Genomic DNA, 27313 nt, shown 5'->3' on the forward strand with positions numbered 1-27313 from the left:
TACAGAAACTGTACAAACACTTTACAGAAGCTCTGCAGAATCTCTATAGAAGCTCTACAAAAACTCTACAAAAGCTCTACAAAAGCTCTGCAGAACCTCTACAGAAGATCTTCAGAAGCTCTACAAAAGCTTCACAGAAACTCTACATGACCTCTGGCTCTACAGATGATCGGAAGCTCTATAAAATCTCTACAAAAGCTCTACAGAAACTTTGCAGAAGCTCTGCAGAAGCTTTACAGAACCTCTACAAACGCTCTACAGAAGCTCTACAGAACTACAGAAGTTCTATGGAAGCTCTACAGAAACTCTTCAGAAACTCTACGGATCTTCAGGTTATGTTTATTCGGATCTGATGTCGCTAGATGAAGGTCGGCCGTGACTCTTACTTGATGTGTACAGTGAGGATGAAGGAGGCGGTGAGGTTGGGTTTGGCGGTGAATGGTACGATGAGGTACCGCCCCGGTCTCAGTCTAAAGAACTCCACCACCTCCCGAGTCCCTGACGTGAGTGAAGACTCCACCACGGGGGAACTGGTGGTGAAGAACGAAGCTGGAAGAGTGTTCTGATCCTTCAGCTGAAGAGCAGGAGAGGAAGGAACCAAGCGGAGAGGTCAGAGTCAGAGGGTACGAAAAGGTCAGGAGGTCAAAAATCATTTCAATAATATAAAGAACACATGAATACAGATAAAGCTTTAGCTCCAAAAGAGTTAGGACAGGGTGTAAACACTAATAACAGCAGACTGCAGTAGTTTGTAAATTTTAAATATAAACACTCAGTTTAATGTTTTATTTTATTATTTTGATAGTTTTTGTAAATATACGTTTAATAAAAATGTACTGATTCCAAAATAATTCCACAATTTTGGAGCAACACACGCTTGCATCTAGGCAGCGTCTTTTTCATGGACTATCTTAAGCACCTTCTGAACATCATAACAACATGGCTTTATAGTTTAAGAGTGCAAGTGCTAGACTGACCTGCCTGTCTGCAGTCCAGACATGTCTACTAATAAAAATGTGTGGAATATTTTAATAAGCAAAATATAACAACAGATATTCCGGACTGTTGAGCAGCCGAAGTGTTTTATTAATCAGGATGTTAATAATGTGATTAACACAGTAAATACGCCCCATCACAGCCATAAAGTAATAAAATAATAATAAAGCTAGTTTATTAATCATGTGTGATCTGTGATGATGAAGGACGAGTGGAGAAGGTAAAAGGTTACGTACCTCCGGTGGAACCTGCAAGAACAGAGAAACATAAAATTACACCACAAGCACAGAAAGTACCGAGGAACACAGTTACAGTTATCATTCTAACAGTGTTATATAGAGAGATAATATAACTGTTATTATTACTGTTATTATAACTGGTACTGATACTGATATTATAACTGTTACTGTAAATGGTACTGATTCTAATAATGTTAATAATGTTATTATAACTGGTAATATAACTATCATTATGACTGTTATTAGTACTGTCACTGATTCTAATACTGTTATTATAACTGTTACTAATACTGATTGTATTTCTGTTATAATAACTATTGCTGTTCTTATAACTGTTACTAATACTGATTGTATTGCTGTTACAATAACTATTGCTGTTCTTATAACTGTTACTGACTCATACTGTTATTATAACTGTTATTATAACTGTTATTATAACTGTTACTAATACTAATTGTATTGCTGTTATAATAACTATTGCTGTTCTTATAACTGTTACTGACTCATACTGTTATTATAACTGTTATTATAACTGTTATTATAACTGTTACTAATACTGATTGTATTGCTGTTATAATAACTATTGCTGTTCTTATAACTGTAACTGACTAATACTGTTATTATAACTGTTATTATAACTGTTACTAATACTGGTTGTATTGCTGTTATAATAACTGTTATAATAACTTGCTGTTCTTATAACTGTTACTGATTCTATTACTGATATTATAACTGTTACTATTAATGTTATTATAGGGTGTCCCAAAATTCACGCAAGATTTGAATTTGGCGCCATTTGTGCGGTACAGTGTTGCCAACAAAAAAAAAAGACAGCGTGACAGCTCACAGTTCAGGGTTATTAAAAATGGAGCGCTACACGAAAGAACAACGCGTTTTCATTGTTGAGCAATATTTTAAAAATAATGAAGGTTTGGCAGCTACAGTTCGCAATTTTCGTACAAAATATAGTCGGAATAGTGATTTAACTTCATCAACTGTGAAGAGATTAATTAAAAAATTCAGGGAGACTGGATCAATTAGTGATCTTAGACACTCTGGCCGTCCTTCAACAAGTCGTTCAACACAAAACATCGAAGCAGTTCGTGAGAGTGTTGCTGACAGTCCAGGAACATCAATTCGGCACCGTGGTCAAGAATTGAACATTTCCAGAAGCTCTCTACAGCGTATTCTCACGAAAGATTTGAATCTTCATGCTTACAAAGTTCAATTGAGTCAAGAACTGAAGCCTACTGACCACGCACAGCGAAGAGATTTTGTTGAATGGATTTTGGAACAACAACAAGTGGATGCCGATTTTTCGAACAAAGTCATCTTCAGCGATGAGGCTCATTTTCATCTTGATGGCTTCATTAATTGTCAAAATTGTCGCATTTGGGGTTCAGAAAATCCACGAGTGATTGTTGAGAAACAAATGCATCCACAACGTGTCACTGTTTGGTGCGGATTTTGGGCTGGAGGCATCATCGGACCATTCTTCTTCGAAAATGCGTCTGGTCAGGCAATAACAGTTAATGGTGCTCGCTATCGCGACATGATAATCCAGCTTTTTGTGCCTAAATTGCAAGATATGGATGTGGACGACATGTGGTTTCAACAAGACGGTGCCACATGCCATACAGCCCGAGAAACAATTCAATTACTGCATGAGTCATTTCCTGGTCGTGTAATTTCCCGTTTTGGTTATCAGAATTGGCCGCCCAGATCATGCGATTTAACGCCGTTGGACTTTTTTCTTTGGGGTTTTTTGAAGTCTAAGGTTTATGCCATCAAGCCCACGACCACCCACGCCTTGAAGGAGGAAATTGAGCGCTGTATCAACGAAATTCAGCCACATTTATGCAAAGCGGTCATGGAAAATTTCGACAAAAGAGTGCGTATGTGCCAGCAAAGCCGTGGAGGCCATTTACCCGATATGCTATTCCATACATAACCCTATACTGTATACTTTATGAATCAATTAAAAATTTACAATTTTTAATTAAAAACCTGTGTTCTCTATCAAAATTACTTCTTGCGTGAATTTACTGTTGCTTTTATTGTCATTACTAATGTTATTAGAACTGTTACTGATTCTAAAACTGATGTTATTACTGTTACTAGTACTGATTCTGTGACTGTTGCTTTTATTGTCATTACTAATGTTATTAGAACTGTTACTGATTCTAAAACTGATGTTATAACTGTTATTATTACTGTTACTGACACTATAACTGGTACTATTACTGTTACTAGAACTTAATATTAATGTTACTATTAATTTAATTAGTTATTCTGTTACTAATACTAGTGATCCTATTACTGTTATCATAACTTATTATAACTGCTAAATTACTATTAGTATATCTTCTTCTGTTACTTATACTGATTTTATTACTGTTATTATAACTGTTATGATTATTATCACTATATCTGCTTTTATTACTGTTTCTAATACTGATAATACTGTTACTAACTAAAGTTCTTTATATAACTGTTACTGTTATTATAACTGTTATTATTAAAGTTGCTTCAGTCGGTCAGTGTAAAATGTTTTCCTCCTGTTGGATGCTCACTGATGTTCTGCGCTGTAGAGCAGTTATGATTTTATTTACGAAATTTAATAACATGGTGGTGTCAATAATGTGATTGTTTTTACTGATCAGCCAGTAAACGAAGTGTACAAGAATGATTCACTAACCACAGGTGTAGCTTATTAAATTATCAATGAGTATACGTACAGAACAGTGTGTGTGTGTGTGTGTGTGTGTGTGTGTGTGTGTGTGTGTGTGTGTGTGTGTGTGTGATGGTTGAACACTAACCATGAACACACTGAAGCCGATGGGGAGGTTCTGAACCAGACGTGTTTGTGTGTGTGTGTGTGTGTGTGTGTGTGTGTGTGTGTGTGTGTGTGAGATGGTTGAACACTAACCACGAACACACTGAAGCCGATGGGAAGGTTCTGAACCAGACGTCTGTTTCTGCTGTTGGGTTTCTGCATCAGAGACACGAGGAGGTTTAACCTCTGTGATTCAGCCTGATTCTCATCCAGGTCTGGAACCTTCATCCAATACTGAGGGTTCATCCAGAAGGTCTCTGAAAAGATCAAGATTAATCATCATCATCAACATTACCATCAACATCATCACCATCTTTTTTTTATGGTTCTCCGGAACTACTGACCGCAGTGCAGTAACAAACCCTGGATAGGAGCCCAATCCACCACAGGGCCTCAGCCACCCCCACCAGGATAAAGTGCTTCACGAACACGACTGTGTTGTAGTTAAATAATTACGTTTGTAATTTCTGGAGCCGCCGGCCGTCTCCTTCTCCCACCTCCCTTTATACATCACGCTGGTCCAGCTGTTCTCAGAGGAGTCGTCCAGGAACGCTGGAGTCCTACAGCAGATGTCCACGTGAGAGAAGCTTCTGCAGAAATCCTCCATTGACATCCTGAATGAGGAGAGGTGAAGAACACGAGAACTTTATCCGGAGCAGATTCCAGAAATCAAACTCTAAATGTGATTATATTTATATAAAGAGATGAAACACTAATAATGAAGTTAATCAGTGAAAACACTGAAAATATTATCTGTTTACTTTTGTCAGGTAAATCAAGATTCACACATTAATTACAACACACAGATTGATCTATTTCCTGCATTTTAATTGTACTATTATTAATATTATTATTTTTAATTTTATTTTTAATTTTATTATTACTGTCAGTCATTGATGTTCCTGTAATTATTATCATATTTATTATTATTATTATAAACATTATTGTTTTATTATTATTAATACAGTATATAATAATATAATATTTATTATTATTATTATATTATTGTTATTATATTATTATTATTAATATTGTTATTGTTATTATTATTGCTATTATTTTAATTATTATTATTATTATATTATTGTTATTATTTTTATGATTATATTATTATTATTGTTATTATTTTATTATTATTTTTATTATCATGATTATATTATTGTTATTATTATACTGATTATTTTATTATTGTTGTTATTATTTTATTATTATTGTTTTGTTATTGTTATAATTATTTTATTATTATTATTGTTATTGTTATTATTTTATTATTATTATTATCATTATTATTATTATAAATATTATCATTATTATTAACATTACTGTTATTATTATTATAAACATTATTGTTTTATTATTATTATTATTATTTTTTTTTAATCTTCTGAAAAGTCTATCCAAAAGAGTGGGGGCTGTTATCACCAGCAAGGGGGAGGAGAAGCTTGATTTTAAAGCCTTTTTATTAAGAATAGAGTGTCAAACAAGCTCACGGTCAGGTGTCCGCATACTTTTGGCCATATGTGAGAATAGAATCAGTAAGAGAATAATTACTTTAAGAGATTAAAAATAAAATGATGAAACTGTACCAGAACTCTCCGTCGTCTTTACTGTGCAGCAGTTTGGTTCGATCCTCGGCGCTCACGGTTTTCCACAGTGGGGAGCTGAACACAAACACAAACATGTCCGGTTTGTACCGTCCCTTCTTATAAGTTACAGTGCTTGTAACTTCCATTGTGTTCATTTGTATTCCTGGGTAAGGTAAGCCTCTGGTTGAAGTATATTCTTTGCTGTAACTTGTTTTAGAATCTATCTTTGTAACTTTGACTATTAACTTGCTTAACTGTGCTAGAATGTAACTATTTGTAAGAAACTATAGCTAGTCTGTGGCTGCATTAATCTGTGTTTTGCTGATTGGTTAAAGAGATTTCAGGTGTCTTTTGTTAGAGGCCTAGATGTGAATTGAGGGGCAGGGCTAAGCTTAGTATAAAATTAAATCTCCGCTACAGAGCCGGTCTTTACTGTCACCAGGTTTTAATGTCTGTCTGGACTGTTTAATCTATCTAACTTTTACTACTAATCTAAACTAAACTAACTTTGGGTAAGTACTATCAGTCTCTGACATTGTTTCATTTATCAAACTTTTCTCAGCATGTGCTACTCAATCATTCCTGTGCTCATATCTCACAGACCCTCCAGACATCAGAGGTCACATTACAGGAGCAGCAACGCCAGCAACCTCATCTACCCTCAACTGTTGAAACAATCTCAAACAGTGATGGTAGGTGGGGTCTGGAACTGTCAATCAGCCATCCAAAAAGCTGACTTCATCTCAGCTTTTGCACTTTCTCACAGCCTCAACTTCCTGGCACTGACTGAGACATGGATCACCACCGAGAACTCAGCAACACCAGCAGCCTTATCCTCTGCCTACACCTTCTCTCATACACTGAGATGATCTGGCAGGGGTGGTGGTACAGGTTTGCTCCTGACCAGGAAATGGCAATTCACTACTGTGAATCTTTCTCACTTTAACATTTCATCTTTTGAATTTCATGCTATTACTGTTACTTTTCCGATTACTCTTCATATCATTGTCATTTACAGACCACCTGGCGCACTGGGATACTTCATAGAAGAGCTGGATGTTCTTCTGAGTTTCTTCCCTTCAGATGGAACTCCTCTGACTCTTCTTGGTGACTTTAATCTCCCTACACTTCAGTCCTCCTGTCTTCTTCCTCTTCTTTCATCTTTCGACCTCCTCTTTAATCACAGCCCTCCGACTCACAAAGGAGGCAATCTTCTGGACCTGGTCTTCAGCCGTCCAGCTTCTGTTCTGGACCTCACTGTCACCCCACTTCACCTCTCCGACCATCACTTTGTGTCCTTCTCTCTCCATCTCCCAACTATTTCTACCTCCAACCACACTTACACCCTTAAAACACGCCCTAATCTTCACTCTTTATCTTCCTCCCTGTTGATCTCCACCATCCTAACTTCACTACCTAACCCTGACATTCTTGCTACCCTTCCACTCAACTCCGCAACTAATACTCTACTCTCTTCTCTTTCAACATCCCTCGATCAGCTCTGTCCTCTTACCCTCAAACGAGGAAAACCTTCTCACCCTGCTCCTTGGCTTTCAAATGCATTGCACAGCAGCAGAAGAGAACTAAGGGCAGCTGAGAGAAAGTGGAGGAAATCTAAGCTCAGTGTTGATCTCCACTCCTACCACGATCTGCTGTCCAGGTTCTCGTGACTGCTGCAAAAACATCTTTTTACAAAGCCAAGCTTGAACAATCTGCTGCTGACCCACGTAAGCTTCATGCTATCTTTTCCTCTCTTCTGAACCCTCCTCCTCCTCCCCCATCTGCCTCTCTCACTGCTACTGAGTTTGCAACATTCTTTCAGGACAAGATTGACAAAATCAATCAATCCTTCTCTCCGACTGACCCACTTTCAACTGACCCTCAACCCACCAACACACTCACCATGGATGAGGTTACACAGCTCCTCTCATCCAGCAATCCCACCACATGCACACTCGACCCTATACCATCCACCATCCTCAAAGACATCTCACAGGACCTGATCCCCTTCATCACACCCATCATCAACAACTCCCTGACATCAGGTGTTGTCCCTACTACTTTTAAGAAGGCTCAGGTCATTCTCCTTCTTAAGAAACCTACACTAGACACTACAGACATTAACAACTACAGACCTGTCTCACTCCTCTCTTTTCTATCCAAAACTCTTGAACGTGCTGTCTATAACCAACTATCTGCCTTTCTCACTCAGAATGACCTCCACGATCCGTACCAGTCTGGCTTCAAGGCAGCTCATTCTACGGAAACAGCTCTTGTAGCTGTTACGGAGAAGCTTCATGCAGCCAAAGCAGCCAAACTGTCATCTGTCCTTATTCTTCTTGACCTCTCTGCAGCCTTCGACACAGTGAATCACAACATTCTCTCGTCCACTCTCTCCAACCTTGGAGTAAAAGGTTCAGCATGGCAATGGATGGCCTCCTACCTCGAAGGGCGCTCCTACCAAGTGTCATGGAGGGGATCCATAACTCCCCCATGCACTCTCTCAACCGGTGTTCCTCAGGGCTCTGTACTTGGCCCACTTCTTTTCTCTATCTACACCCGCTCTCTGGGTAAGGTCATAGCCTCCCATGGCTTCTCCTACCACTCCTATGCAGATGACACTCAGCTCGTTCTGTCATTTCCTCCCTCAGACACACAAGTCTCAGCTCGCATCTCAGCATGTCTGCGAGATATCTCACAATGGATGTCAGCTCATCATCTAAAACTCAATCCCAGCAAGACAGAGATGTTGCTCATTCCCGGAGATCAGTCTCCAACCCAGGACCTAGTCATTTCTCTGGATGACTCCCAGATCAGACCATCTGATAAGGTAAGAAGTCTTGGTGTTGTCCTTGATAACCAGCTGACCTTCTCTCCTTACATAGCCAACATGACAAGATGGTGCCGGTTCCTCATGTACAACATCAGGAAGATTCGTCCATTTCTCTCCAGGGAAGCAACCCAGATTCTGGTCCAATCACTTGTAATCTCACGGTTGGACGACTGCAGCTCCCTTCTGGCAGGAGCTCCCATGTCCACTATTAAACCCTTACAGCTCATTCAAAATGCAGCTGCACGTCTGGTTTTTAACCAGGTCAAACACTGCCACATCACTCCACTGCTGCCACACCATCACCCCACTGCTGCCTCATCATCACCCCACTGCTGCCACACTATCACCCCACTGCTGCCTCATCATCACCCCACTGCTGCCACACCATCACCCCACTGCTGCCTCATCATCACCCCTCTGCTGCCACATCATCACCCCACTGCTGCCACATCATCACCACACTGCTGCCACATCATCACCCCACTGCTGCCTCATCGCCCACTACTGCCACATCATACCCCACTGCTGCCACATCATCATCCCACTGCTGCCTTATCATCACCCTACTGCTGCCACATCATCATCCCACTGCTGCCACACCACCACCCCACTGCTGCGTTCTCTTCACTGGCTCCCTGTAGCTGCACGCATTCGGTTTAAAACACTGATGCTCACCTACAAAGCCAAAAATGGAGCCGCCCCAAGCTACCTTCAGATCTAATCAAACCCCGCTCTGTACCACGCAACGTCCGAGCCACTAGTCTCGCTCGACTTGATCCTCCACCCAGAAGACGAGCATCAAGGCTCTTTTCTGTTCTAGCAAGTGGTGGAATGAACTTCCTCTGTCTGTCCGAACATCTGAGTCTCTTGCTGTCTTTAAAAAACGATGAAAAACCTTCATCACCTTTTTACTAAGCACTTAAGCTGACTTGTACTTATTTACTAACATTTTTTTTCCATTTCCAAAGAAAAAAAAAACAAAAAAAAAACACTTTGGTTCTAACAGGTTTCAGCAGATTTGTATCTTTGACTGTTGTTTGCTAAAACTTGAGAAATGAAATGTTCACTATGGAAGCACTTCTGGATAAGAGCATCTGCTAAATGCAGAAAATGTAAAATGTAAATGTAAATTCGCCCATCGTGAGGTCAGTCTTACTCATGGAGAGTCACGCGCTGATCTGAGCGTCCCACCACTTCTGTACTAACTAACCTTACACAGCCTCGAAGACCCCGCCCACTTTTTTAGTCCTGCCTTTTCCAACCCAGCAGAGTAGTGGCCAACTGTGACGTGATCTTCTGCTCCTGGAGTCTTTCTGGAAGCCCAAACCATTCTGCTCATATCTCTGAGCTCCTGCAGAACTGCCGCTCACTGGATGTTTTATTTTCTGAACATTCTGGTAATGTAATGGTTCAGTATTAACTGAATGACAGAGCACGTCTGGATGTGATGATGTGATGTTAGCTTAGCATCGATCATCACCTCGATGACCTGAACATGATGTGATTGGTGCAGTGATCATAAAAGAATGGACGCCTCACCCGTCACTCCAGTTTCCGTTCCACTCCTTTCGTCCCCAGGGGTTCAGGAGGCGCACCAGCTTCACCGATTCACCATTACTCAGCACCTGGTAAAGACACACAACACCTTTACTTACACACTATAGCCAAAAGTATCTGGACACCTGATCATACACTTAAACAGTCCTTTTCCAAACTATGGCCATAACAGTCTACGCTCTTCTGAGAAGGCTTCCTGTAGTGTCTGTAAAATCAGGCGCTGATGTCAGATCAGGACTCCTGGCTCACAGTTGGCATTCCGATTCATCTTAGTGGTGTTCATTATTGGTTAAGGTCAAGCTGCTGTACAAGGTGAATCTAAAAAACCCAGCGCTCTCTCTACACAGATGCATTTCCCATCATCCTACACAGACGAGGGCGTGTCTAAATCCTTAGCTCTCTTAAAATGCTCTTAATGGGGCGCCTTAATTCTGAGTGATGATCTGACTGAATGACGAGAGAGCGCCCGACGCCTCCTCAGTGCTGAGGGCAATCCCAGCATTCAGTGCGACACAACATTTCGGTGGACGAATATAATGCGGAGCAACCAACAGAGTTCCTTTCAAATGTAAATAAATTCTGATTGATGTTTAATTATACGAGTGTGGGTTTATTTGTAAATTGGGGCGTCAGGGACAGTTTAAGCGTTTTCGGTACACAGAGTTAGCTGGCGTGCTAGGGTCGGTTTGAACGTCCTGATGCTAACTGAGTTAGCTTAGTAAGCTAAAACTATGGTGAAGTAAAGTAGAGCGTGTAAATAATCTGCCTCATGACTCCATGTGTTATTAGAATCCTCTCTACTGAGGAGCTGATCAGGTAGGTAGTGGGGAGCAGGGCGGGTCACCAGGTTCTCATGGATAATCATGGATGTGATTTTGATCCTTGACGTTACACTGAGTATAAATGATATCGAGTACAGTAGAGTGATAAACAGTTCACACTCACACTGAGGACGTCAGTAATGGTGTAGGCGTGTCCCTCCACGATGCCGTTGGGAAGCTCCGTGTTAGCAGAAGTGGCCTAAAAAACATGGGACATGTTAGAAATGTAGAAAACTGAACATGAACCAGGATTCAGACACAATCTGAGATGATCTAACGCTGAGATGTGATGCTAATTCACGCGCTGGGTGTGTGTCATGACGTGCAGAAGAAGAGAGTACAGGTACTGGACCGGCCCGCCTGCAGTCCTGACCTGTCCCCAATAGAGAATTTTGAAAGGACAAATGTGACAACGACCCCCCGTACTGCTGCACATCTTAAGACGTGTTTGCAGGAAGAACGAGACAAAATAAAAGCTGAAACACTAAATCACTCGCTATCCTCGGTGCCAAAACCTCTTTTAAGTGGTGAAAAGGAACGACAACATTACAAAGTGGTAAATGCTTTACTGTCCCAGCTTTTTTTTTGGAATGTGTTGCAGGCCTGAAATGCAGGAATGGATGTTTATTAATAAATGAAACAAAGTTGAGCAGATAAAAGATGAAATATCTCAGGTTCATCCTGTCTGACATCTAATAAAGGTCAATGTAAGAAACTCTGTGTTTTTATTATTAGCATTTTCCACACTGTCCCAACTGTTTCTGATTTGGGGTGGTATTTGTGTGTTTACCCCGTGGGTAGGTTTGGTGTGTGTGTGTTTACCCCGTGGGTGGGTGTGGTATTTGTGTGTTTACCCCGTGGGTAGGTTTGGTGTGTGTGTGTTTACCCCGTGGGTAGGTTTGGTGTGTGTGTGTGTTTACCCCGTGGGTAGGTTTGGTGTGTGTGTGTGTTTACCCCGTGGGTAGGTTTGGTGTGTGTGTGTGTTTACCCCGTGGGTAGGTTTGGTGTGTGTGTGTGTGTTTACCCCGTGGGTAGGTTTGGTGTGTGTGTGTGTTTACCCCGTGGGTAGGTTTGGTGTGTGTGTGTGTGTTTACCCCGTGGGTAGGTTTGGTGTGTGTGTTTACCCCGTGGGTAGGTTTGGGGTGTGTGTGTGTGTGTTTACCCCGTGGGTGGGTGTGGTATTTGTGTGTTTACCCCGTGTAGTGATCCACAGCCCATGAGAGATCTGTGCTGAGCTGCTCGTCTCATCAGACCCCAGTGTTTGGGACGATCGGCCTCCAGTGTGAGTGTAATAAAAACTCCAGCGGTAAAATCACGCAGAGCCTCCGACACTAAACCACCACGTAGATCTGCATATGATCCACACACTCTACACACACACACACACACACACACACACACACACACACACACACACACACACAGTGCAATGTGTTATTACTGATAAATAAATAACTTTATTTAGAATGTGCAAGTAGTGTGTTTTTAATACTATTATAAAGTGCTGAAATAATTAAATCACTAATATAATTATAGTCTATTATTATTATTATTATCATTATTATTGTTATTTATTATTATTACTATTATTATTATTATTATCATTATTATTATTATTTGTTATAATTACTATTATTATTTATTATTTATTATTATTATTATTATTAGTTATTATTAATTATTATTATTATTTAGCATAATTTATAATTATAATTATTATTAGTAGTATTTATAATTATTATTATTATTATTATTACATATTATTTATTATTATTATTGTTTTATTATTATTATTTATCATTAATTACTATTATTATTGTTATATATTATTTATTATCATTATTTATTTATCATTATTATTGTATTATGTATTATCGTTATTTATTATGATTTTTATTTTATTATTATTATTTTGTTATTATTTTTATTATTTTTATTATTATTATAATTATTATTATTGTTATTTATTTTTATTATTATTATTATCATCAATATTATTATTACTATTGTTATTATTCTTAATTATTATTATTAATTAATATTATTATTATTATTATTCCTGTAATTATTATTTTATTATTATTATTATTATTATTATTATTATTGGGTATTATTATTATTATTATTATTATTATTATTATTATTATTATTAATAAACATTATTATCAGACTTACTTGGCGTACGCTTTCTCCAGCAGTGCAGGCCAGAACTCGTTTCTAGTTTTGCAGTGAACAAAAATCAGCTTTCCATCGATCGTGGGTAATTTATCATCTATCACAACATCCACCCACTTTCCAAACCTCCAGAACTGTGAGGAAACATCACATCAGAGTTATAACAACAATCATTCAGTAGAGCAAAGTTCTGATTTCATTCTATTAATAATAAGACCACATCAGAATAAACAGTCAGAGCTCACGGTGGAGTTTCATCAGAACTAAAATGTACAGTCTGTTTCCTCACGCATCACATTTCACCCACATGTGAGGAGGCTGAACTTGATGATTATTATTTATTACTCTCTTTACTCTATTATGAACTATATTTGGCTAAAATTAGGTGTCTGGAGTGACCAGAACTTTACATTGCTGTTGTACATCAGTGATTGTTCTGTGGCTGAATGATAAACTTCTTTGATGAAATAATATAAAGCTCCACATGTATCTGTGTTCATCTGGATTTTCCTCCCTGTTTCACTTTTAAACTCTCAGTGTGTTTATATTATATTTCTGTTATTTTAAGTGTTTAAGTCAAAAACAACCTCATTATTTTACATGAGACTAAAATATCTGCAGCTCCACGGTACATGGACGCATTAACAGGTTCTCCAATCATCCTCTGGGAAGGCTTTCCACAAGGTGGCTCACAGTCTCCGCTCTAATTCATCCGAAAGGTGTTTTATCAGGTTGAGGTCAGGACTCTGTGCAGGCCAGTTAAACTGGCTCATCCACGTCTTTATGGAGTTTGTGCTTTGTGCACTGGTGCGCAGTCATTTTGGAGCAGGAAGGGACCATCCCCAAACTGTTCCCACAAAGTCAGGAGCATGAAATTGTCCAGAATCTCTTGGTGTGCTGAAGCATTAAGAGTTCCTTTCACTGGAACTAAGGGGCCGAGCCCGACTCCTGAAAACACCCCCACACCATAATCCCCCCTCCACCACACTGTACACTCGGCACAATACAGTCAGACAGGTACCGTTCTCCTGGCAACCACCAAACCCAGACTCATCACTCCAGAGAACACGTCTCCACTGCTCAGAGTCCAGTGGTGGTGTGCTTTACACCATGCACTCTGTGATGTGAGGCTTGGATGCAGCTGCTCAGCCATGGAAACCCGTTCCATGAAGCTCTACACACCGTTCTTCAGCTCATCTGAAGGCCACATGAAGTTTGGAGGTCTGTAGCAATCGACTCTGCAGAAGGTTGGTGACCTCTGCGTTCTCCACTTTGTTATACCAGCACTGACAGTCGACTGTGGAATATTTAGTAGTGAGGAAATTTCACCACTGGACTTGTTGCACAGGTGGCATCACGGTACCATGCTGGAATTCACTGAGCTCCTGAGAGCGACCCGTTCACTACTATGTATCTGGATGATACATGAATTGTGGAGACCTACTTGACCATGTGATGGTTTACGATGGTTAGTATAATAAAAAAGAGACTAGATGAACTGATGGACTGATGTTCTCACCCGAAAATGAAATATTCCAGCGTAATCCTTGCTGAACGACTGGTTCTCAGGAATTATCTCATCCATGATGTCCTTCTGAAACGTGATCGCTCCGATCGCAGACAGAAACCAGCAGTCTCCTAATAAAAATACAAAATCCACGTAAAAATTTGGTGCCTCGGTTTTTATTTTAAGTGAAACAGAAACCTCGAAATGTTCTTTAAATATAAAGACGTTGTTATGGATTATTTAAACTCTGGTTTATACTTCACATTACTGATTTTTTTACCATCTCTACATCCCATCCCAACTCACCAAGGTCTCCCTGAGCGAGGTCAAACCTGGACTCTCCTTCCACAATCAGATACGGATCTTCAACCATTTTCTGCAAAATGAAAACAAATTCAGTACGAATTCCATGATGGACTGCTCAGCTACTCAGTCCACCACTGATCTCAGTACAAATTCAATCATGGACTGCTCAAATTGTTCTTCTGCTAGTTACTCAGTCCACCAATGATCTCAGTGCAAATTCCATCATGGACTGCCCAGCTACTCAGTCCATCACTGATCTACTTCATTAGTTTTACTTAAACATGTAAAAAGTTAAATAATAGTTACGTATTATTTAAATGTAAAGTTGAGGTGATACGTTTGCATGTTGATGGTCTTGTGTTGATGTTGATGTGTACAAAGTTCTACAATGATAAGCCGAAACATTAGGACCACTTGCCTAATGCTTTCAAAAGAGCTTTGGCCCGCTGATATGTGGGCCACTGAAGATATCTGAAGGAGTCCTGTGCTAATTGGTAGCAGGATGTTACCAGCAGGTCCTACAGTGTATCCTGGAGTAGGTCCATATGGGTAACACAGGATTCATCAGACCAGGAGATCTTCCAGTTCTGATGCTTGATTGGCTCTTATAAAAGTACTGCAGGCCTTTTGTACTGGCATGGGTGGCATGCCAGGGTTGGCTCATTATTGGATTTGTGGCATGTGGCACAGCCTCCTCATTTCTCAATAATGACAATGACTGACTGTGACTGGTGTCTTCTCTGTTTCCATATAAATAGAGCTAGTTTGACTGCACCTATTATAAGGACATGGAACAGTGGTCTCCAGATTGTCAAATTTAATCCAACAACCACCAAAAACAGGTCATGAATCAGAGGCAGTAGAAAAATACAGTGTAGAGGAACACTGTCCCAAGTCCAGCAAGCTTAACATCACCAAGGACGTCAGTCTTACAGAGCTGGTGAGCACCTTGTGACAGGGGTACCAGATGTAATTTTGCACCTGAGATATTAAGATGAACCCAATTGTGAAGATTTAACAAGGAAATAAAAATGAACTAAACCCAGAAAATCAAACTGAAGCCGCAGCCAAAAGCTTGTGAAGAGAAAACACAGATGTGTGTGTGTGTGTGTGTGTGTGTGTGTGTGTGTGTGTGTGTTAGCAGAAACACTCCACGCGACAAAAATGTGAGGAAACCCTGGAAACTGTGGGACAGACTGGAGAAGAAACAAAAGAGTGGCGTCCAGGTGGGGGGGTGATATTCCACTAGCACACCAGTGTTGGGATTCTGAACTCCCCTGCTACCGGTCAGCTGGGCACCCCCAGACAAAGCCAGCCACTAGTCTGCTGGGTGGGAAAATAACTAAATTTTACATTTTAAATAACAAAATGTTTTTAAACATTAAAAATAACTACATTAAGATCTACTGTGTGGTGGAGGCGCTGGTGCTAAATGAATACAGAGGGAACAGTGTGTTCCTCAACACAGTGGTGTAGTGCATTCAGTGGAGGAATTTCATTAGGGAACTGGGAAACATGGCTGTTCCTTTTATTAATAATTAAAACTGAGAGTGTGATGTCAGTTATAACAGATTATAATGTCATTATTATAACTGAGACTATGATGTCATACACTGTGTTCCAAATTATTATGCAAATAATATTTTCTCAGATTTTCCAAAATTAAACTGCCAATGATAACAGTATATTTAAAAAAAAATAAAACACTCAAAATGCATGTTCCAAATTATTATGCACAGCAGAGTTTTCAACCTTTTCATTTTTATAAAGAACAAAAAAATGGTCATTTGTGAAATTATAAGCATTAGCAGGTTATTACAAACTGAAATCAAACAGTTTTCAAGTCAAAACTTTATTCTAGGTGATGTTACATTTGCACATAGGACCCCTTGTTCGAAAGGAGCTTCTGAACTCTCTCGTCCATTGAATTTGTCAGGTTTTGGATGGTATCTGCTTCAATTGTTTTACATGAGGACAGAATACCCTCCCAGAGCTGTTGCTTAGATGTGAACTGCCTCCCGCCATCATAGACACTCCTTTTGATGATGCTCCAGAGGTTCTCAATGGGGTTGAGGTCAGGGGAGCATGGGGGCCACACCATAAGTTTGTCCCCTTTTATGCCCATAGCAGCCAGAGATGCAGATGTGTTCTTTGCAGCATGAGACGGTGCATTATCATGCATGAAAATGATCTTGCTGTGGAATGCACGGTTCTTCTTCTTCTTGAACCATGGCAGGAAGTGCTGTTTGAGAAACTCCACATACATTATGGAGGTCATCTTTACCCCTTCAGGGATCCTAAAGGGGCCGACAATCTCTCTCCCCATGATTCCAGCCCAAAACATTACTCCACCTCCTCCGTAGCCTTGTTTGCATGGGGTGTCCATCAACCAGCCATCCTCCACTCCATCCATCTGGACCATCGAGTGTTGCACGGCACTCATCGGTGAACAAGACAGTTTTGAAGTCAGTCTTCATGTATTGTTTGGCCCACTGGAGCCGTTTCTGCTTGTGTGCAGTGGATAGAGGAGGTCGACAGGATGGCTTACGCACAGCTGCAAACCTCTGAAGGACCCTGCATCTTGTTGTTCGGGGGACGTTGGAGGCACCAGCAGCTTCAAAAACTTGTCTGCTGCTATGACAAGGCATTTTTGCAGCTGCTCTTTTAACCTGACGTAATTGGCTGTTGGAAAGAGTCCTCAATCTTCCCTTATCAGCACGCACACGTGTGTGCTCTGAATCAGCTACATACTTCTTGATTGTGCGATGATCACGATGAAGTGTCTTGGCAATGTTGATTGTAGTCATGCCTTGACCTAAACACTCCACAATTTGTTGCTTCTCAGCAGCCGACACATCCTTTTTCTTTCCCATTTTGGCTGAAAATGTAGGCTGCTTAATAATGTGGGACAGCCTTCTTAAGTAGTCTTGCCTTTAATTGGACACACCTGCCAAACTAATTAGCACAGGTGTCTGCAATTGCTTTCAGTGATATAAAGAGCCCTGACACACATCACCATCAATGAGTTTAACTGACAAACAAAACAATTCTTACCTTATCACTCCTAAACACTTTTTGCATAATAATTTGGAACACAGTGTAGTTATAACTGACAAGATGTTATAATTATAACTGAGATTATGATGTCATAGTTGTAACTGAGAGTATGATGTCATTATTATAACTGAGTGTATGATGTCATAGTTATTACTGAGATTATGATGTTATAGTTATAACTGAGATTATGATGTTATAGTTATAACTGAGATTATGATGTTATAGTTATAACTGAGATTATGATGTCAATTACAATTGAAAGTATGATGTCATAATTATAACAGAGTATAATGTAATAGTTATTACTGAGATTATGATGTTATACTTGTGTAAGGTTCTGCGGCGTCAGTGGAACTTACCACTCATTCCTGACGTCGCAGGCCTTACAGAGCAGTAACGAGCGTGGCCTTAAATAATTGGCCAGCTAGTCAGGGCGAACGACCTGCAGCTGCGGTTCCCTTATTTAAGCGGGCGCCGCTAGGCTGCAGGCGTCGCACCTTCTGCTTTCATTTCCTTTTTTTTGTTTGCCACTTCGGTGTCCGTGAGGGCTGATGGCGGCTCGCCCACATGCCTTTCTGAGGGCCAGTCGGTACCCCTGGTGGCACAAGGCCATTCGGGTGTGTAGACTGTTAGTGCGAAGTCGTGCAGTCCTCGTGCTGCTATTATTTTCGCGTTTAGCATTTAGCGTTTAGCACTAGCGGTTTCAATCAGCGCCGAGCTACGGCACTTGTTGTGATCCCCGCTATAGTGCATTTAAGTATTATTGTCATCGGATTTCGAAACCGCTGGGTGGCAACGCCGTTAGGCATTCGGCTGTACCGCCAGCAACGCCGGTTCGAATCCGCATCTGTGAGCTTGCCTAACTGAACCTTTGACTTTCTCTCTTCTTTCAGATCGGTGTGCTCTCACTGCTGCGTCCACAAGCGAAGTGTCCGCCAATCGCTACCTAAACTAGCCAACCGCTGTGCTGGGGCTAGGTTTCAAGCAGAGGGTTCTTTATCCCCGCGTCAGCTCGTTGTAGCGCCTTCAGCGCCTACACACCCTTGCTCACCCGCACTACGTTAGCGCGCTGGTTACGTGCCCGGCTCCCTCCGAAACGACCGGGGTTCGCGTCCAGCATTCTTTATTTTTCCTTTTTCTCTTTTTGTAGCCTGCAGCGCCCAGCGGCAGCCATCGGGGTTCCTGATTGGTTTTTGTTTCTGTTTTGTGTTTTCGGTTTGTTGTGGAAGAAAAACTTAATTGTCTGTCACTGAAACTCGAACCTTGAATAAGTTTGTTTATACTGTTTAAGCTACAGAATATGTGAAATGAACACGATGTACTAGAACAGAATATTCCACTTCTGCTTGATAGCAAGTTAACAGTTTAACAACATCATTGCTCTTATCTACAGTACAGGCCAAAAGTTTGGACACAGCTTCTCATTCCTGTGGTTTTTCTTAATTTTTTTTAATTTTCTACATTGTAGATTAATACTAAAGACATCCAAACTATGAAGGAACACATATGGAATTATGTAGTAAACAAAAAAGTGTTAAACAAACCAGAATATGTTTTATATTTTAAATTCTTCAAAGTAGCCATCTTTTGCTTTAATGACAGATTTGCACACTCTTTGAAATTTTCTCAACCAGCTTTATTAGGTTTCCACCTGGAATGGTTTTCAATGAATGTCTGCGCCTTGTCTAGAGTGAATTTTTGGAATTTGTTGCTTTTTTAATGTCTTTGAGACCATCAGTTGGGTTGTGCAGAGGTAGAGTTGGTAAAATATAAAACATATTCTGGTTTGTTTAACACTTTTTGGTTCACTACATAATTCTTCATAGTTTGTATGTCTTCAGTATTAATCTACAATGTAGAAAATAAAAATAATCAAGAAAAAACATTGAAGAGAAGGTGTGTCCAAACTTTTGACTGGTGTGTCCAAACTTTTGGCCTGTACTGTATATGGGGTTAAACCTCTATCTATAAAAAACATTACAAAGAATGAAAATTTGTCCTTCAGCCTGCATATGCTTTGCTGACTGTTTGGATCCTCTGCAGAGAATAAACTATCATCTTCTTACTAACTTCAGCTCTGACTCTAAGTGTCTTATTATAGTGTCATTTTGGAATTCTGTCACCACAATTTGGCGTAGTCGGCAGGATGTCTACCTTCCTATTACTTTCCTTATTTTGCGAAAATGGCCCATGGTGTGGACCATTGTTCGAGGGGAGGAATGGTAATAATAATAATAATAATATATTTAACTTATATAGCGCCTTTCATAATACCCAAGGACGCTTCACATAGTAATTACAGTCAAGAACAACAATCAAATAGAAACATGAGAATGAAAGTGTTGAGTAAACAAGAACGTTTTAAGAAGAGATTTAAACTCATAAAGAGAGAGGAAGAGAGACGAAGAGGGAGAGGAAGAGAGTTCCACAGTGTCGGGGAAGCAACACTAAATGATCTACCACCCATGGTGGTCAACCTAAACCTAGGTATAACAAGGAGACCAGCATCAAACGATCTTAGCCTGCGGGAAGGGACATAGCGATGTAAAAGATCAGCCAGATACAAGGGAGCCAGACCATGAAGTGCCTTGAAAGCGAGCACTAAAATTTTATATTGGATACATTTTTTGACAGGGAGCCAATGGAGTTGTTGAAGTACCGGTGATATGTTCATGTTTTTTTGACCGGGTCAGTACTCGGGCAGCAGCATTCTGAGCAATCTGCAAGGGTCGGAGGGATTTTGAAGGAAGTCCATAAAGGAGAGAATTGCAATAGTCAAGTTTGGAAGTGACAAAGGCATGTACCAGGGTCTCGGCAGCTTTAAACGAAAGGAACGGATGCAAACGGGTGACCTTACAAAGCTGGAAGAAGGCCGACTTTGCCAATGAATTGATGTGTGGCTCCAGTGACGGTAGAGGGTCGAACAGCACCCCGAGATTACGTGCCTTATAAGAAGACTGAACAGCGATACCAGCAATAGTGAGGGATGTATTAGTGAGAGAAGAGACAGCCAATTTGGAGCCAATAATGAGATACCCCGTCTTATGGGCATTCAATAGAAGAAAGTTTGCACACAGCCATGAGTTGAGATCACAGATGCACTTGGTGAGGGATGGGGGTGGAAAAGGATCAGATGGTATAAGGTTTAGATAAACCTGGGTGTCGTCAGCATAGCAGTGAAAATTTAACCCATGGTGACGGAAAATATCACCAAGGGGCAGGATGTAAATAAGAAACAGCAACGGTCCCAATACTGAGCCCTGGGGGACACCCTGCTTAACAGTCAAAACTATGCCGGAAAAACCAATGTCAGAGAGCCGGGTTATGAGAATTTCATGGTTAACCGTGTTAAAAGCAGCAGTAAGATCAAGGAGTAAAAGGATAGAAGCAAAACCTTTGTCAGAGGAAAGAGGAAGGTCGTTGAGTACACACAAAAGTGCAGTCTCTGTGCTATGACGGGCACGAAAACCTGATTGAAAGGTGTCAAAAAGATTGTTAGAATTCATGTAGTCTAGTAGCTGGGATGCCACGACACGTTCCAGAATTTTTGCAATAAATGGGAGATTAGATATTGGTCTGTAGTTACTTAATGTGGAGCTCTCTAAATCAGGTTTTTTAATTATGGGAGTAACAACAGAAGTTTTCAGAGCTACCGGAACATGACCAGATTCGAGAGAAAGGTTGACGAGGTGACAAATAGAGGGCAACAAAGAAGAAATAACTTGCTTGAGAAGAACTGTAGGGGCAGGATCAAGGAGTGAGGTAGTGGTCTTGGAGCCAGTTATAATTCTAGTGACGCAAACAGGATTGACAGATGCAAAAGACGAGAAAGTGTGCAGGGAAGAGGAAGTACCGAAAGTGATTGGAGATGACAGCAGTGATTTACATGTCTGATCATTCAGTATTTCCTGGTAGATGTTTGAAACTTTGTCCCTGAAAAAGTTAAGAAATGCATTACATAAATCTGATGATGGAGCCAGGGAGTCTGAGGGGGGATGCAAAAGTTTATTCACAGTAGTAAAGAGTCGCTTGGGATCCAGGCCTGCCTTTGTAATTGTAGAAGTGTAGTAGGTAGTGCGAGCATTGTTTAAAGCCTCTTTATATCTGACCAAATGATCCAGATAAGCTTGATGGTGAACATATAAGCCTGCTTTCCTATATAGACGTTCAAGACGCCTACCAGCTGTTTTTAAACCACAAAGTTCTGCAGTAAACCAGGGTGAGGAATGCGAGAAGGGCACAGACCGAGTTATAACTGGAGCAAGGGTGTTAAGGGTATCGGCCATAGACTGATTGTAAACAGAGATGGCCTCATCAATGTCGCGTAGTGAGGTAATAAGAGGTAAACTGGAGGATTCCAGGACAGAGGAGAAAGCTAACGGATCAACGGAGGAGATATTATGGTAAGAGAGAAGGGTCTTAGAGGGGGGGTTAGCAGTGTGTAGTGAAATACATGATGTAATAAACAGATGATCGGATATTCCAATATCATGACCTGATACATTAGTGATAGTTCCCGCTGAGGAGCAGATCAAGTCTAAAATGTGACCATGTTTATGAGTTGAGAAATCCACATGTTGATACAAGTCAAAGCAGTTTAAGAGTGACAAAAAACCAGTAGAACCAGGAGATACAGAGTCAATATGAATATTAAAGTCACCAAGGGCGACCAGTGACGACCAATGACAATGGTAGATGCAGTTAAACAACAGTGGTTTGTTAAAGGCTTCTCAAATTACTCACAAACTTTTTCAAAAAAGTGTTTAACCTGCCTGAAGGTAAATTCAGCAGGTGCAGTTCAAAAAACCCACACACACGGACATCCAGAACCTGATTTGCCATTTGATCACTTACAAATGGATCTCATTGAATTGACACCATGTCAGAAAAAGAAGTATGTGCTTGTGATCGTTGACATGTTCTCCAAATGGGTGGAAGCGTACCCAACATCTCATCAGGACACACTAACGGTAGCAAAAATCCTGATGAGAGAGATTATTCCTAGATTTGGTATTCCTAGGAAAATATCCTCGGACAATGGACCCTCCTTTGTGGGAAAAATCCTGACACACATTAGTGATGTGATTGGCATGCCATTGCACAAACACTGCGCCTATCATCCACAGAGCGCAGGTTTGGTAGAGAGAACAAATGGCACAATTAAACAAAAACTGATTAAAGTCTGTCAGGAGACAGGGTTAAATTGGGTTGAAGCCCTTCCATTAGTCTGTATGAGTTTGAGACATAGAGTGTCATCAAGAACAAAACTCTCGCCATTTGAAATAATGTTCGGACGGCCACCAAACAAGGGATGTGCTCCCAAAAGGGACACATTAGCCCTAGAAGACGATCACATGCAAAGATATTGTGCAACGCTGTGTTCTGTGTTGTCTGATGTGCACAGGAGGGTGAAGGAGTCTTTACCTAGTCCGGCAGTGACGGGACACACTGTACAACCAGGAGACTGGATCCTGACTAAGGTCTACAAGAGGGCTAACTGGAAAGCTGATTGCTGGCAAGGACCATTCCAGGTGTTGTTGGTTACTCACACTGCAGTAAAGATTGCTGAGAGGGACACCTGGATCCACATCTCACATTGCAAAAAGGCTCCTACTCCAGAGTAACCTCACATTTCACCATGGCGAAGGAAACGGGCAACTGTTTCAACCTCTGTAAGGGACTTGCATTTGCAGTCGCTTTCATCATGATGGCTGCATCTATCTGGACAGCTGTATGGATCTGCACACAAGAAAAGCCAGAGATAAACACTGGACTTAGAGATCCAAAGACTAACATATTTTGGCAATATGCCAACTTCACAGTGAGGGAGAATTCAAATTGGATGCAAGGCAATACCACATGTATGGTATGCGCGTTACTCCCCCACACTAGTACAAACCCTTTTGTCTATAGCGTTAAGAATGTCACATGGCAGCGCGTGAATGACTCCTGGATAAATAGAACACAGCCCTCAGTAAATGAGACCAATTAATTTCTTAAAGGACATAGAGATCCATCCACAGGGCTTGAGGTCCACGTTAAGAAAAAGGGAATTTTTTCTGTATGTTTCTATCGATGTGAAGGGAGTGGGTGTGCAAATGGAACAGATGCAGAAGAGTTAAATGAGTGCGAATTAGCTTTAGCTGATACTATTGAGACATGCGTCAGATTACCCAAAGGGAATACATCTAGGTGGCAACGGGGCTTATATAAAAGTGTCTGTAACACCACTTTAAGTCTTAAGGCGGACATGGGAGGACATACTGATTTTAATACTGACACACAAATATGGATTCCTGATTGGTACTGGTGGTGTGGAGGTGGTAGATTGTGGTATTATTTCCCAAAGCTTCAAAGAGGACTCTGTGCTCTTGTAGAAATAGATGCACACCTTGTCATTCACTTAGCAGTAGTGCAAGCAAACACCCGGGATAAGAGAGATGTGAGTGAAACCATAAATGTAGAAGTTCCAGACGAACATAGGCTAGTAAGTGAAACAGGAAGATTCTTCGAAATAGCTTTTCCTATGTATGGGGCAGGAAAGGTTAGACAGCAGTTAGAGAAAACACATTATAGACTGACTACGTTTGTAAATGAGACCGCAAAGGCTATAGAGGGAGTTAGACAAGAACTAACAGCTCTTAGACTCATGACCACTCAAAATAGAATGGCTCTAGACATCCTCCTAGCTAAGGAAGGAGGTGTTTGTGTGATGATAGGAGAACATTGCTGTACTTATATTCCACCTAATGATGCTCCGGACGGTAACATCTTAACAGCTTTAGATCACATGAAACAGATAGCCAAACAACTCAGGATGGATGAGGAAGGGAACTCACAGTTTGGAGTTTAGGCTCACTGTTAGCAAGTTGGAAAGGTATCTTCATAGCAGTCCTTCCCACTATCATGGTAATCTGTTTGATTTTGTGCTTTGGACCAATGTGTTGTCAATGTTTGATGTCATCTGTGCAGAGACAAATGTTAAACCAATATCAGATGCTCCAACAGGTGGAGGAAGAGGTAGATTTTGCTTCTCCTCCTCCACCTGGATGGGAAAAGATCACTTTAAAGGAATTTGGTGATATGGAAGTGCAACAAACAAATAATTCAATACCGTGAAACCTAAGGTGAAAATAGTTTACAGAGTAAATGAAGTCATTGCAGAAAGTGATAAACATGTAATGATGGATGTACTTCTCTGTGTTCTGTATTCATGTTTTTTTTATTATTATTATTTTACGTTTGTTTCTAATGTGTTTGTTTATCCTATGTAGTATTCGGTGGAGTACCTTAAGTGGTCGCATAGGCAGATGGACCGTGAGAGAATTTTCCCTTCTAGTTGGTAAAAGAACGTATCTTTTGAAAGTTTTGACTGCCAGTTGGTTTTTTCGCTCTCACACTCCACCATTATGCTAATCTCATTTATTTACCTGATTATATTTTATATATTTTATTATTCTTTTTTATTCTTTTTTCCTCAGAATGTAGAAGTGTCCAAGTGACAAGGGGAGGATTTGTTGTGGAAGAAAAACTTAATTGTCTGTCACTGAAACTCGAACCTTGAATAAGTTTGTTTATACTGTTTAAGCTACAGAAAATGTGAAATGAACACGATGTACTAGAACAGAATATTCCACTTCTGCTTGATAGCAAGTTAACAGTTTAACAACATCATTCCTCTTATCTATATGGGTTGAACCTCTATCTATAAAAAACATTACAAAGAATGAAAATTTGTCCTTCAGCCTGCATATGCTTTGCTGACTGTTTGGATCCTCTGCAGAGAATAAACTATCATCTTCTTACTAACTTCAGCTCTGACTCGAAGTGTCTTATTATAGTGTCATTTTGGAATTCTGTCACCACACGGTTCATTATTTCCCATTTAAAAAATAAAATTATTAGTTTTTATCTCCGCACTTGAGTCCTCCTTTCTCCCACATAACAAGTTGTAACTGAGATTACAATTTCATAATTATAACTGAGATTATGATGTCATAATTATAACTGATGTTATGATGTCATAATTATAACTGAGATTACGATGTCATAATTATAACTGATGTTATGATGTCATAATTATAACTGAGATTACAATTTCATAATTATAACTGAGATTATGATGTCATAATTATAACTGATGTTATGATGTCATAATTATAACTGAGATTACGATGTCATAATTATAACTGATGTTATGATGTCATAATTATAACTGAGATTATGATGTCATAATTATAACTGATGTTATGATGTCATAATTATAACTGAGATTACAATTTCATAATTATAACTGAGATTATGATGTCATAATTATAACTGATGTTATGATGTCATAATTATAACTGAGATTACAATTTCATAATTATAACTGAGATTATGATGTCATAATTATAACTGATGTTATGATGTCATAATTATAACTGAGATTACAATTTCATAATTATAACTGAGATTATGATGTCATAATTATAACTGATGTTATGATGTCATAATTATAACTGAGATTACGATGTCATAATTATAACTGATGTTATGATGTCATAATTATAACTGAGATTATGATGTCATAATTATAACTGATGTTATGATGTCATAATTATAACTGAGATTATGATGTCATAATTATAACTGATGTTATGATGTCATAATTATAACTGAGATTATGATGTCATAATTATAACAGATTATGATGTCATAATTATAACATGTTATGATGTCATAATTATAACTGATGTTATGTCATAATTATAACTCAGATTATGATGTCATAATTATAACTGATGTTATGTCATAATTATAACTGTGATTATGATGTCATAATTATAACATATTATGATGTCATAATTATAACATATTATGATGTCATAATTATAACTGATGTTATGATGTCAATTATAACTGAGATTATGATGTCATAGTTGTAACAGATACGATGATGTTATAATTATAACTGAGATTATGATATAATAATTATAACAGATATGATGATGTCATGATTATAACTGGGATTATGATGTCATAATTACAACAGAGATTATGATGTTATAATTATAACTGGGATTATGATATAATAATTATAACAGAGATTATGATGTTATAATTATAACTGGGATTATGATGTCATGATTATAACTGGGATTATGTTGATATTTAATATCTGGTATTTGTTACTCACGGTTGGTCGTATCCACTCCACTCTCGCCATGTCATCATCATCCAGCAGGTTGGGACCGATGGAGCTCTCATTGGGAGGAAACGTCTCATCAACAAATCTCGCTTTATATTTAACAAAATCTCTGCGCAGCTCCTCATAGTCCTGATCCAAAAACTTCTGAGGGTTAGAGGGAGTCCCGACCATCTCCCTCCCATCAAGCTCGTCCTCTACAAGGTGAAGCAT

At 39.7% G+C, this 27313-nt stretch overlaps 1 protein-coding gene across 1 annotated transcript; it reads right to left on the minus strand.

Moving 5' to 3' along the window:
* Positions 1 to 357: 357 nt before the first annotated feature.
* Positions 358 to 27313, minus strand: LOC134310711 (calpain-2 catalytic subunit-like). Its single transcript, XM_062992340.1, has 12 exons — positions 27092 to 27313; positions 14857 to 14926; positions 14563 to 14681; positions 13044 to 13177; positions 12063 to 12237; positions 10993 to 11067; positions 10030 to 10115; positions 5658 to 5732; positions 4528 to 4685; positions 4165 to 4328; positions 1233 to 1244; positions 358 to 574 (listed from the first exon to the last, which is right to left on the minus strand). Exons 1-12 carry the CDS (start codon positions 27311 to 27313, stop codon positions 383 to 385), a joined length of 1482 nt encoding a protein of 493 aa, XP_062848410.1. The 3' UTR covers positions 358 to 382.

Source organism: Trichomycterus rosablanca, chromosome 3 (assembly GCF_030014385.1).
Source record: "Trichomycterus rosablanca isolate fTriRos1 chromosome 3, fTriRos1.hap1, whole genome shotgun sequence".
NCBI classification, from domain to species: Eukaryota; Metazoa; Chordata; class Actinopteri; order Siluriformes; family Trichomycteridae; genus Trichomycterus; species Trichomycterus rosablanca.

Bases quoted from the DNA above. Each gene is read 5' to 3' on its own strand.
- LOC134310711 (XM_062992340.1), bottom strand. From the start codon at position 27,313: ATGCTTCACCTTGTAGAGGACGAGCTTGATGGGAGGGAGATGGTCGGG. The intron at 14,682-14,856 runs GTGAGTTGGGAT...TATTTTTATTAG, and splicing joins CCTCGCTCAGGGAGACCTTG to GAGACTGCTGGTTTCTGTCT. The intron at 5,733-10,029 runs GTGAGGCGTCCA...GTTTGTGTTCAG, and splicing joins AACGGAAACTGGAGTGACGG to CTCCCCACTGTGGAAAACCG.